At 43.7% G+C, this 12,334-nt stretch overlaps 1 protein-coding gene across 2 annotated transcripts in view; it reads right to left on the bottom strand.

The window, feature by feature from the left end:
• COLEC12 (collectin subfamily member 12) overlaps positions 1–2,942 on the bottom strand; it is a 98,214-nt gene extending 95,272 nt beyond the window's left edge. Inside the window, exon 1 of one of the 2 annotated variants that reach the window (XM_082753110.1) lies at positions 2,752–2,942. In XM_082753110.1, the coding sequence (XP_082609236.1) occupies positions 2,752–2,764 (13 nt within the window). In that variant the 5' untranslated portion in view covers positions 2,765–2,942. The remainder of the gene's footprint in view (positions 1–2,751) is intronic. The other variant, XM_082753111.1, reaches the window with a different exon arrangement.
• Between the last annotated feature and the right edge of the window lie 9,392 nt (positions 2,943–12,334).

Raw genomic sequence — 12,334 nt, 5'->3', positions numbered from 1 at the left:
AGTCAAGAGAGAACAGGAGAATTTTGAGTGCACGTTCAAGTGTCGAAAGCGGAGGTTCCACCTGCAGATTACATCCAGGCTCTGGGTTAAGAGACATAAGCGGTGGTTTTAGCACTCTGGGCTGATCTCTTAGGAAGAGGTCAGAGGAGGATCAGTGGAAAGAAGCAGCTGGGCTGCCTTAGCCACGAACCGCGGAGCACTGCTGCCACCCCGGAGCAAGAGCCCCAAAGGACCACCTTGACTGTGTCATCAGTAGTCTGTCATTGCCCAAACAAAACCCACATTTCAAATGGCAAAACCACAGCAGCCACGCCTGCACTGACTGCAGATCTGGTTTACAATACAAATTACAAAATACATAATGGATATATAGAAAGAACAACACGTATCCCTGCCTTAAATTGGGCCCAATGTTTTTGAACGTGCAGTGCTATTTGACTCCGAGGAAGCTGTTTTCATTTGTTTCCTAGGCGACAAATACCGCTTCGCACCCCAATACATAACTAAAACTTTGAAGAAAACTTATCACTTGGTAAAGATACATCTGACCCTAAAGCAGTCGAGTCCCTTTATAAAGTAGATGAATTATTATTAAAATGTATCACAAAGTTTGTGAGCTCAGTGTAGTTTGCTGGAAATAAAACTGCAAGAGTATTAAGCATAAACCTCAATTTATTTTACTGATTTAAAACATAACACTTTACAAATCCCAGCAATGGAAAATATAATTTATTCCTTACAGATACTTAGTGATGTAATTATTTAGATATTCCTCTGTTCTCCAGAGAGGGTAGATACAGAGACAGCTGCAATCAACAGATCATCTTGTTACTGAGAAAAATGTGTAGCTACACTGACTTCTAAGGTCCTACAATTATCACCAGCATTGAGTTCAAAGAGAAAATGTGAAAACCAAATATGCACCCAGAAAAGGAAAACACAGAGTCAAAATTTGCTGTGGCTCTATAGCTTCCATAAGACCGGCAATAGCATTTGACCTGACGACTTGTCTGAAGGCTTACACTTCTCTTGTTATTAGCTCAGTCACCTTCTTTTTTGCATGTTTTATTACTGATTTTTGTAATTCTGTGAGGGAGGAAGAATAAGACAGCTGTGGTCACTTTCGGGGAAGCTGACTGGCAATGGCTAGCAGGCAGAATGAAGCATCTCCCTCTCGCTAGGGCACGGGCATCAGCACGTGCTCGCAGCAGGGGTGACATCGCCCCTCCAAACGCCACTTCACTTTGCAAAGAGCACCGGAGGCAGAGCAGAAGGAAACTGAAGTTGTATTGTGCCAGACCATGTCCTACACCCGCTTACAACTACAACAAAATGCTCACTAGTTTCAGCGGATTCAAACCCTGGTCCCAGGCGCCATGCATCACAGCACGTGGCTACCCAAAAACATTATTGCTGTCCTCTGCCCTTTGCCTCCCCCCACACAACCAGCAGGGTCTCAGCCCCAGCAAAAACAGAAAGTAAGGCTTTCAGTGATAACACCCGTGGTCTTATATCCCTGGATTCCCATTGTTTTGGCTTGTTCCTGCCACTACAGTTATGCTGATAATGACAAGCTGATGACAAAACTTTTGGCACGAGTACCCTTATAAAGAACATTATAAATACATTATTTTTAATGTCTTGCGGAGAGATCACATCACAGGGCAAGAAGTAACTTAAAGGGGGTTGGGGGGGCTTGCAAAACTAAAAACCCCCAAAACAGCTCCCCCCCCCCAAAAAAAAAAATAAAAAAAAAAAAAAATAAAGGCTTCTCCTCCCTTCGGGCAGCTACTCTGGCATGTGAATAAATAATCACATCATTTGGTGTCCCGGGCTCTGGAAACTCAGGGTAACTATCATGATGTTTACTGCCCTCCTGGCATCTGGAAGCAACCCCTGCAATCCAAGCACAGGCACACTGGTGCCCAAAAGCAATTTTCTTGTGTGTGTGTTTTTTCCCTTCCACCCTTCCAGTTTATTTTTGTCTCCGAAGCAAAACGAGACCCAACCCTCCCAAACTTCCCAGCACTTCCTAAACTTTCCGTAACGTCCTTTGATGTTCTCATCGTAGCTATCGCCTGGCGTGCAAGGGCTCTCTGCCTTTTGTCGTAGGGCTACCAATTTTCATAAAAAGAAGGCTTCCTTGCAACTCCCCGATATATCCTGACTAGGCTACGATGTAGCAATTTGCCGTGTTTGTTACCAGCTACACCTCAGTCACAACTTTTTAGGATGGGGTCAGCCGGCAGCAGCGGCACACTTCACCCATTTAAATGGAGAAGGGGAGGGGGGGAAGAGGATGAAGGAAATAGGAAAAGAGACGAAGTTTCAGCTTTAGCAGATGCAAAGCGAAGCCCAAATATTTTCCAGTCGGTGGACGTCGAGGAGAAATATGCCAAATGCATTTCACAAGCCAGCTCAAGCCTCCGCTGGCACCTAATCACTGCCAGATGTTCAGCAGCGACACCGCGAACATCGCGCAACGCCGGCAAGAAGAAGTTATAATAATAATAATAAAAAGAAATGAATAATAATAGATGGAAATAAAGAAATACAAGAGGGAGAAACGAAACTCCTGGCGGGTGGGGAAAGGGGGGAATAAAAGCAGGGCGGCGAGGGGACACCGCGACGCCGCGCTCCGGGGGCTGCCCGGTGCCGGTGCCCGGTGCCCGCTGCCGGGTGCTGGGTTCCCGGTGCTGGGTTCCCGGTGTGGTGTGGGCGGCGGAGCGCTCCCCCCGCTGCTTTCCCTACCTTTACCTTTCATCTTGGCGCCGGGGCGGCTCGCATAGGACGGACGGGGCGCGGCGGGGGGTGGCTGCCTACAGCCGGGCCATGCCGGGGGCCGGGCGGCGCCGTGCCGCTGCTCATACACGCCCGGCCGCTGCCGCTGCCGCTGCCCCTGCCGCCCGCCGTGGCTCCTCGGCCGCCGGCGGCACCGCGATCTCGCCGCCAGCCCCGAGCGGCCCGGCCCGGCCCCGCCGAGCCGCGGCCCGGCCCCGCCTCCCGCCCTCCGCCCCGGGGAGAAGGGGCCGCGGCCGGGGCCGTGCAGAGCCCGAGGCGGGGCTGTGCTGGGCTTTGGGGGGGCTTGCTGCCCTCCCGACGGTCATTCTGGTGTCACCTGGTGTCACACGTCCCTCCCCGCACGGAGGTGTCTCCCCTCTCCAGGGGGGACCTTTGGGTGAAACCCCAGCGCCCATCGCTTGGGAAGGGGCTGCGGGGCGTGCTGAGCTCCTGCTGGCTCCTGCTGAGCTCCATGGGGTCGTGTGCGGGGTGCGGACTGAAGGTTGGGTGTGAATGCTTGTGGGGTTGGGTATAGACAGGCCAGGCGGCTTTTATTTCTCCAGTTGTGGATGCTGCCAGGAATAGCAGATCATCTACCAACTCCTGTTTGCATGGGAGGCGCACTGATTTTCGGCAAACTTACTCTTTTTTTGATTTTTGAAGGCAGTGATAACACTTTATGGTCCAGCTTTAACAATTAACGTCAGTGCTGATGAAGCAGAGCTCGACCAATGCACACTGTTTTGTTCAGGGGATGAGCAAAGTCATGGAGGTGTCAGAGAGGCTTTCCCGCTGCAGAAAGGAGATGCAGGCAACATCACCTCAGCTTTGCAGTTAGAGGTATCACAGCCTGTTGGATGGGGGGATGCCCAAAGAAGCGTTTGTGCTGTGTAGTCTTTTCAGCCAGCCTACGTTTCCGATGTGTACCGCAACAGTCATGGTGCAGTACCCCAACATTACTTTAACACCAGGTCAAACAGCACTGGAAACCTCTCAGGAAGGGTCTCACCAGAGCAAGGAGCAGAAGATTAAAATCACAAAAAGTAACCGTTGTAGAGCAAAAATTAAAGCCTGGATTTAGAAATTCAAGACCCTTCATTTTTTTTGCTACCTTGCGTTGACAATTACTTGAGAGAGTTTTGCTGTCTCTGAAGTGATACCTGTTCTCTTGCAGTGTGGTGTTGCTGAAAATACTTGTGCACCAGCTGCAGTAACCATTTGCTACTTTAAAGCAGGGCTCAGATATCAAAGAGACTTGACCCAGCTTTTAGTTTGCACACTGGCAGTTGACTGAAATATCTATTTTTGCTACATGTCGTTAGTACAACACTTAAATCTGAATGTAGTCATGAGGTAGTTAAGGATGTCCTGTAGCAGAGTGTTGGGTTAGGACAGCAGCACTCAGAATGTTTATAGGACCAAATAATGCTTGGTCACTTATGTGTTTTATTTTGGATCCTAATTTAATTTACAGTTTTTGTTTTGAAGAATCAATATTGTTCAGTTTCACAAACTACAAAACTATCCTGACTCTGAGCCAAAGCCCATGGATATGTATCCAAGTAGAAATCTTTCCATTAATTTTCATGGACTGGATGAATCCAATAATGAAGCCCCATTTTCTGAAGGAAAACTATTTCTAATTGAAAGCCGAGTGCTGAAGGAATGCAGGAAAAGGAAAAGGAAAAGGAAAAGGAAAAGGAAAAGGAAAAGGAAAAGGAAAAGGAAAAGGAAAAGGAAAAGGAAAAAGAAAAGGAAAAGGAAAAGGAAAAGGAAAAGGAAAAGGAAAAGGAAAAGGAGCATTACTTTAAAACTGTGATACCATGGAACGCACAAGGAGCAGGAATGTGCAGGAATTTAGAAAATTCCTCAAAAGCAGTTACTGATAACACTTTTAACTCTTCAGAGATCAGCTTTAGTGAACGAAGCAATAGCAACCAAATATTGCGGAGACTTATGGGTCTGTGAGTTGTGAACTGCTGTGTCTGAAGAAAATGTGTTCCTTACTAGCTGAAAGAAAAATTATGAGTATTTTGAATTAATATAGAAATTTATGATTGATTCATTAGGTCCCAAATCTACCTCCATTCTTGTGACTTTAAAATAATTAATAATTACAGACATAGTGAGAAACTTCATATTTCTAAATTATGCTTCTATATCCTCTTTTATTCATATAACTTGTATTTCATAACAAATTTCTCATAAATACTTTCTATATTAAAATGGTTGATGATCTTCTACTGATAAAATTTTAAACTCTCTGTTAGCAAAGAAATTCAGATGAGCTGTGAACTGTTCTATTGTTTTCATTTTCATTGACGCATTTCACTCTTGTTCATGTGTCAAATTTTTCCTCTAAACCCAAGCATTTATTTTTCCTTTTCTGAAGTGTTCCTTCTTTCTACTGACTCATCTTCATCTGACAGAAGAAGGTAGAGCTGTTAGACACTGTCACAACCCTTATTATCAACCCTAGGGTTAATGAACCCACAAAAAAGGGAAACCTGATTGCTGATGGTTGATGGACATGGGGAAGTTGATCAAGCCTAATGGCAATGAATTGCTGATGTTATGGAGCATATACTCTCTTTCATCAAACACAGTTTGAAGAAACTGGGGAATTCCGGAAGATCAAAACAAGCAAACAAACAAACAACTGGCATGACTGTACTGGGTTTACATTGCAAGGTTTTGTTAGCAGGGTGACTGCAGGGGTGGCCTCTGTGAGCAGAGCCCAGCAGCTGCCCCATGTCAGATCAGAGCCAGCTCCAGACAGCTCCAAAAGGGACCTGCTGCTGGCCAGAGCTGAGCCAGGGAGCGATGCTGGGTGGGACTCTGGGAGAGCAGATTGAAGATAGGAAAAACAAACAAACAAACAAACAAAAAGCGTGCTGTGCAACAGCAGCTGGGAGAGAGGAGTGAGAAGCAGCCCTGCAGTCCCCAAGGTCAGTGCAGCAGGAGGGCAGGAGGTGCTCCAGGCAGGCAGCAGCAGTTCCCCTGTGGCCTGTGGAGAGGCCCCTGGTGGAGCAGGCTGTCCCCCTGCAGCCCATGGGTCCCACATGGAGCAGATCTCCACGCTGCAGCCCCGCCATGGGTGGAGGAGCCCCCGGTGGAGCAGGTGGATGTGGCCTGGAGGAGGCTGCAGCCCATGAAGAGCCCCTGCAGGAGCAGGCCCGGGGCCGGAGCTGCAGCCCGTGGAGAGGAGCCCACGCAGGAGCAGGAATCTGGGAGGAGCTGCCGCCCACCCGTGGGAGACCCGTGCTGGAGCAGTTTGCTCCTGGGGGATGGACCCTGTGGGTCAGAGCCGTGTGGGAGCAGTGCTTGAAGAGCTGCTGCCTGTGGGCAGTCCCTGCAGGTTCAGTTTGTGAAGGATGGCATCATGTGAGAGGGACCCTACGTGGAACAGGGGCAGAGAGGGACCATGAAGAAGCGGTGGAGGCAAAACATCAGGGACTGACCACAGCCCCCATAACCTGTTCCCCTGCACTGCTTGGGGGGAGGAAATAGAAGAGGGTGAATGGGGGGAAAGTGGTTTTAGTTTGCTTTTAGTTTCTGACTGGTCTAGTCTGTTAGTAGTAGGCAATAAATTACATTAATCTCCTTTATACTGAGTCTGTTTTACCTATAACAGTACTTGTTGAGTGATCTCCCTGTCCTTATCTCAACTCAATGAGCTTTTTTCATCATATTTTCTCCCCCTGTCCTTTTGAGGTGGGAGAGTGAGAGAGCAGTGTGGTGATTCTTAGCTGCCCTTTGGTGTAAAATTACTACCATTGCTTAGAAATACTGGCTTTAAAAATCATCGAGAGCATGTCTCTATCCCTAAATAGACTCTGCTCTCCAGTCTCCTTTCCACTGTTTTTGTTTCAGTTGCCTGCATACGCAGCTCCCCAAATGACCCCAAATGTCCAGCTCTTGGTGGATGAGCACTTTAAATTGATGGTCTGTACTTCCAAAGGACAGTTCTTATGTTTAGTTTGGCTACAAATACCCCATCCTACCTTCGGGCAGTGGGTTATGGGCTGCAGTTTTCTATAGGGCTGCTAGAGTCCCCTAGGGTTGGATACAGTGAAGGTACAGGAGGACAGTACTGCAGCAGGAAAAGCTGACAGAGACACAGCAGTCCCTGTGGCACTTCCTGCAGCCAACCTGCCAGGAATTATTTTGTTGGAAGTGGCATCACAGGTCCCAGGGTTTGAACCACTTCTGGGTGGAACGAGATCGCACTACTGGGGCTGCTCAGAGCTAGATGGTGTGGTGGTCCTGTTGGTGGGCATCTTTTCCTTTTCTCTTCCTATGCCCTGTGAGCATTGTCCCCAGTCCTGCATATTGAGCTTTTTATACTTTTTTATGTTTTTCAAATTTCATTCAAAGCCGTGGCATTTGCCAAACACAATTCCACTGCCTCTCTGGTTAAACCCACTGATCTCAGAAAAAGTTTCAAGCATATTTTCTTATTCTTTCCTTTTTAAGAACCTACATGTATTTAGGCTGTGTCCTAGGAAATCTACATTCACAAAAATACTTAATTCTAGGGACCTTATTGTTACTCTAGTTGAGGACAAAAGCTATGAAACCTGTTTTTTTAATCCAATAGCAAAAACTAACAAAATTGTGCTATTGCAAGTCTGCCATGGCAGCCTGTCACAAAGTGATCCCATTTTGCAGCCAGAATCTAGAGGATCTAAACAAATTGTCCTTGTTTAGAAAATCTTATGTCCATCTAACATGTCTCGGTTACACAGAACTATTACAATGTATTCATGGAATGCTGAAATGAGGTACCCAAGTGAGAACTTGACAGTTGCTGTCGCATAGTGTGACCTTAAGCGCTTGCCAACCAGGTGTTAGCTGGTCTTGTTTTCCTTGCTACAGTCTTCTCTTGAATAACAATAAGTTCATTTATACAATTTCACACTCTATTCTACTCTGCAAAACATGTTCAAATTTGTCGGTGATTCAAAAGAAAAGAGGCAAATTTTATCTCTCTATTTACATTTTTGAACAATTTGTGCAAAATTTGCTCAAGTGATATAATAACAAAATGTACATGGTTCCTTTTTATTTATTTATTTATTTTTTTCAGAATCACTCTTTTCTTCTCAAACCACAAGCTATTTGGCGCATCTTAGAGAGATGCTGGAATATGTGGTCCACGCATGTAAAGATATGTGTGCCGTTCTCTTTGAATGGCAGCCTTCTAATTGCCTGAGCCCACATGCAATGTGAAGGGCAACAATTAAATAAAAAAAATCTGAAGAAAATTTGACTGCATCATTGAAAAGAATTGCATGTAATGCAGGAACCATATGTGGGAGATCATTTGTCTGAAGTAAATACCATTTGGGCTCAATACAAAATGTGCATTTGAAAAGTAAGAGTTGAGTATTATAACATATTTTAATGATAAATCTTTTTCTCCACAACAGTTTCATATTGTTGTTAATGACCATTTTGGATCTGTGCCTAGAGCAAAGATATTATCCTTGGATCTGGGTGATGAGTTTGTAAATGATACTGAACAAATGCTGAAGTTATTTACTAATAATTTTGTTAAATCCACAAAATGAGCCTTTTCTTATTCTGGGTAATTAGCATCATAATTTGAAAGTATTTATTTATCTAGACTTGCCTCTGACAAGTGAAGTGGTTTCTTTTTGTTTGTTTGTTTGTTTTCCTTTACTGTTTTGATTAATTGGGAAGCTGAAGAAAATTCTGAAAGCAACAAAACACCTGGTTATCTTTTAAGTATGCCAAAGTTACTCAGAGAGACAGACTTTTGCTCTAGGTATGTGTTCTAGGTATGGTTTGAATGTTGATCTTGTGAAGGCCCACATGCCATTTCATTTATTCATTTATTTATTCTGTTGATTTCTGTGATCTTTTTCTTTTAGAAGCTGAAATTCCTGGAGGAATAACATGACAGGGCTCTAAAATGGACTAGATGGTTACATTGCCCTACATTTAAAGAAAAACAAACTGCTGGAATGCAAAGAAAAGTACAGTTATGACTATTACCTGCAGACAATATTTATGGACCACTATTTTTCATATTTTTTTATATTTGATGAAACACACCATCATTATGTTTTTGTTTTTCTTGTTTTGCATTTTGAATGAAGGGTGATTCATTCCAGGTCAGAAAGTTTGGGAAATTATATTCTGGCAATTTATAGACCAATTTCCTTGCACAGTATTTTGTCAAAATTACTGAAAACAACTGTAGCTATTGCATCTGCTTAATACTTAAGCCAATAAAAATTGATTTTTGTGCACCAAGATTTCATATAATAAAAAGTAATTCCATTACTGCTAGAATACTTAACTGTTGAAGACAGCAAACGCAAGATCAAATAATTAGTGCTAGATTTTATTAGGATGCTTGCAGAAGTAGCTTTTTATAGATTAATAATAACAGTTTTTTTTGTTCATAGTGTTGATTTATTTCAACACACAAAGTAAAATAATTCTGATTTCCTCAGAAATAGTTTCTCACTGCCCAAGGTCTGTTTGTATCAGTTCTTTCGCTGGAGTATATCAAAATAATACTGGCCATGGTTTGACTCATGTTGACGGAAGGAGGTAAAGATCTTGTCTTTTTTTGAGGCTCTTCAAATGCCAATGACATTCCACTTCTAGTTATCTTCAGTGGGAGCCTGCAAGCAGCAATATCCTCAGAATTTGGCTCTTTCAGCCCAGAGGAGCATCCTACAGTTCTGGTTACACGCCATGCATTTTATCTATAGTTCACAGATGGGTGGGCATGTTCTGCATGCTCCTGTACAGCTGTGCAAGTTCTCCTAAATGTAGGGTGATGTGCAGAGGTGTCTTTGTAAAGCCATCTGACACTACAGAGAGTGGGAGCTGGTGTAGTCTAGTTTTTTATCAGACCCCAATGTGACACTGCATTGTGTGTCCTCTCCCAAAGTTTACTGGTTATGCCAATGCCACATAGCACATCTAATTTTATGGTCTTCCTAACCTCTCTCCTCAGGCCTCAGAGTCACACAGATGCTAAGTGTGTATGCCTTGTACACTGCTTGGCCACAGGAGATGAACACAGCAAGAAAAGCAAATCAAAAGGCAGTGTATCCTCCCTCCACTAAGTTAATGTTATTGCAACGTATTTTGGCTCTTCAGCATGTGAGTTACACCCACCAGGACTCCCTGACGCTTCAACAAGTGGGTGTAAGTAGGTCCAAGGGAATATTGAATTACAACTCCTCATCTCTGAGTTTAGCTCAAAAAGAACAGAAAAAAAAAAACCTTTGAAAATCTGGGAATACCATGATTCCAAATGTAAAGTATTTTGCTTACTATGTAGAACACATCTGTAATGTATGTAAATTACTTTTTATAGAGACTGTTGAACCTTTGACGTTTTGCTTGTTGGGGTATAATGATCACCAAATGACAATAAATCATAGCCACTCTAATAAGTATTTTTTTTTTCCCCGCATTTATGTTGGTCTTGTATTTTAGGCTAAACAGTCTTCAAAGAGAACAGATTAATCAAATGATAGGTAATGATAAATAGCTTCTGAGATTGTGTTATCAACAATTGCTTCCTATGAAGTATTTCTGTCTCATTTCAGATAGATTACATGGCATTAGATATTCACTTGAATTATTAATTACAGCTTTGGAGACATCCCATATCTTTTTCATTTTGTCAAACTTCATAAATACCATACACAAAGAATTACTGTCAAAGAACATTTCCGAGATTGTGAAATCAAGCACTCAGCAGCTAGCAAATGTCAGAAGAAAGATTGCCCATGTGACCTTAATTTACCTGAATGTGTTTGGGATTATTGACAAGACATATTTATTCCTACTGATAAAAAGTATTGATATGGATGTTAGGTTACTTTAGTGTACTCACTTTTATTCAGTACAGAGAAGGGACTAAACCCATTTAGTGAACACCCATTCAGTATTTTATCTTCTCTTCATTGTTCCTCTGGGTCCCATTCACTTTAATATTCGGGCTCTGCTCTGAAGATAAATTTACTGATTTCCTCCATGTCTATCATCAATGTAGCATTTGTATGTTTCACAAATGTTAATTACACTTTGCAAATGTCTTTCCAAGCAATAAGGAGCATTATTACCTCAATTTTATAGGACTGAACCACAGTAAGATTAAAATTAAAATTTGTCCTCTTATAGGTAGTGCCTCATGTGAAACTCTTTGATTTCTCAGGGTACTCAGGGTTACAATCAATGTTTAAGCTATGGACCCAAGGGCACCTTCCACCTTCCACTTGGCAAGGCTGTCTAAAAGCCCTAATCACAACTCCATGAGAATCCATGAAACTCAGCTACACATAATGTTGCTTCTGCCCTTCCTCACCTTGCTTTCCATGTTTGTGAAACCTACAGAAAGCAATCCTGACATACTCTGAGCCAAGTCTCACGTGTGGATGATGGAGAGATTGGGACATTTGTGTGCTGCAGATGACACAAACTCTGCAATCCAGCTACTGTCATATATGGTATTTCACAGGTTTGCAGGCTAGATCCCATTGACTTCCATGGCAGGAGTGAGTACTTACAAACAACACCATAGGACTCCTGCCAGGACTGTAGAGAAAAACATGGGTAGTGACAAGCTAGGATGAGCTGGTTGTTGGTGAGTTGCTGTGGTGGCTTGACCCCAACCAGCAGCTCCGCACCCACCCAGTTGCTTGCTTGCTCCCACCCAGAGGAATGGGGGAGAGAATTGGAAGGGAAAAAGTGAGAAAACTCTGTGGGTTGAGATAAAGACAGTCTAGTAAGTGAAGGGGAAAAATAAAAAAAAAAAAAAAAAGAAAAGAAGAAAAAAAACATGATGCAAAGGCAATCACTCACCACCACCCACCAGCAGACTAATGTCAGTCTCTGAGCAGCAACTGCTTTGGAAAAAAAACCTTCCTGTTTTCTTGCTGAGCATGATGCCATATGGTGTGGAATATCTCTTTGGTTATTTGGGGTCAGCTGCCCTGGCTGTGTCTCTTGCCCACCCCCAGCCTACTTGTTGAAGGGGCAGTGTGGAAAACAGAGGTGGCCTTGACACTGTGCAAGCACTGCTCGGCTTTTGCTAAAACCTTGGTGTTATCAACACTGTTTTGGTCACAGATTTAAAGCACAGCACTGCATGAGCTACTGTGAAGAAAATGAACTCCATCCCAAGCAGACCCCACACAGTCACTCACACAGTGACTCTCCGGGGAACACACAGGAACCCTCTGGCAGAGTCAGTCTTGTTCTCTAGCACTGAAGACACCAACTTTGAAAACAATAATTTCTTTTTTCCCCTGCCTTTTCTCCCTCATCCCTCATACACACTCTTCGACCTTTAAAACAAGTGACTCAGAGCTCTTAAAGACTCAACGTTTTCTTTGCTATACAACTCTGTGGTTTGCATCTTGCCTCTACGCTCTGCAGACTTCCACTGGGAAAGAGGAAAGGCCATTCCAGATGCAAAGATCACCTACTCACCAAATTTCAGGACTGTGCTCCAAAGCCTGGGAAATAAGAGTTTTTAAGAGAAAATGTCTGTTAGTTT

Source organism: Aythya marila, assembly GCF_965140915.1.
Source record: "Aythya marila genome assembly, chromosome: 2".
Taxonomy (NCBI): domain Eukaryota; kingdom Metazoa; phylum Chordata; class Aves; order Anseriformes; family Anatidae; genus Aythya; species Aythya marila.
Note: the sequence above shows the minus strand (reverse complement) of the source record. Positions and strands in the feature narration are given on the sequence as shown.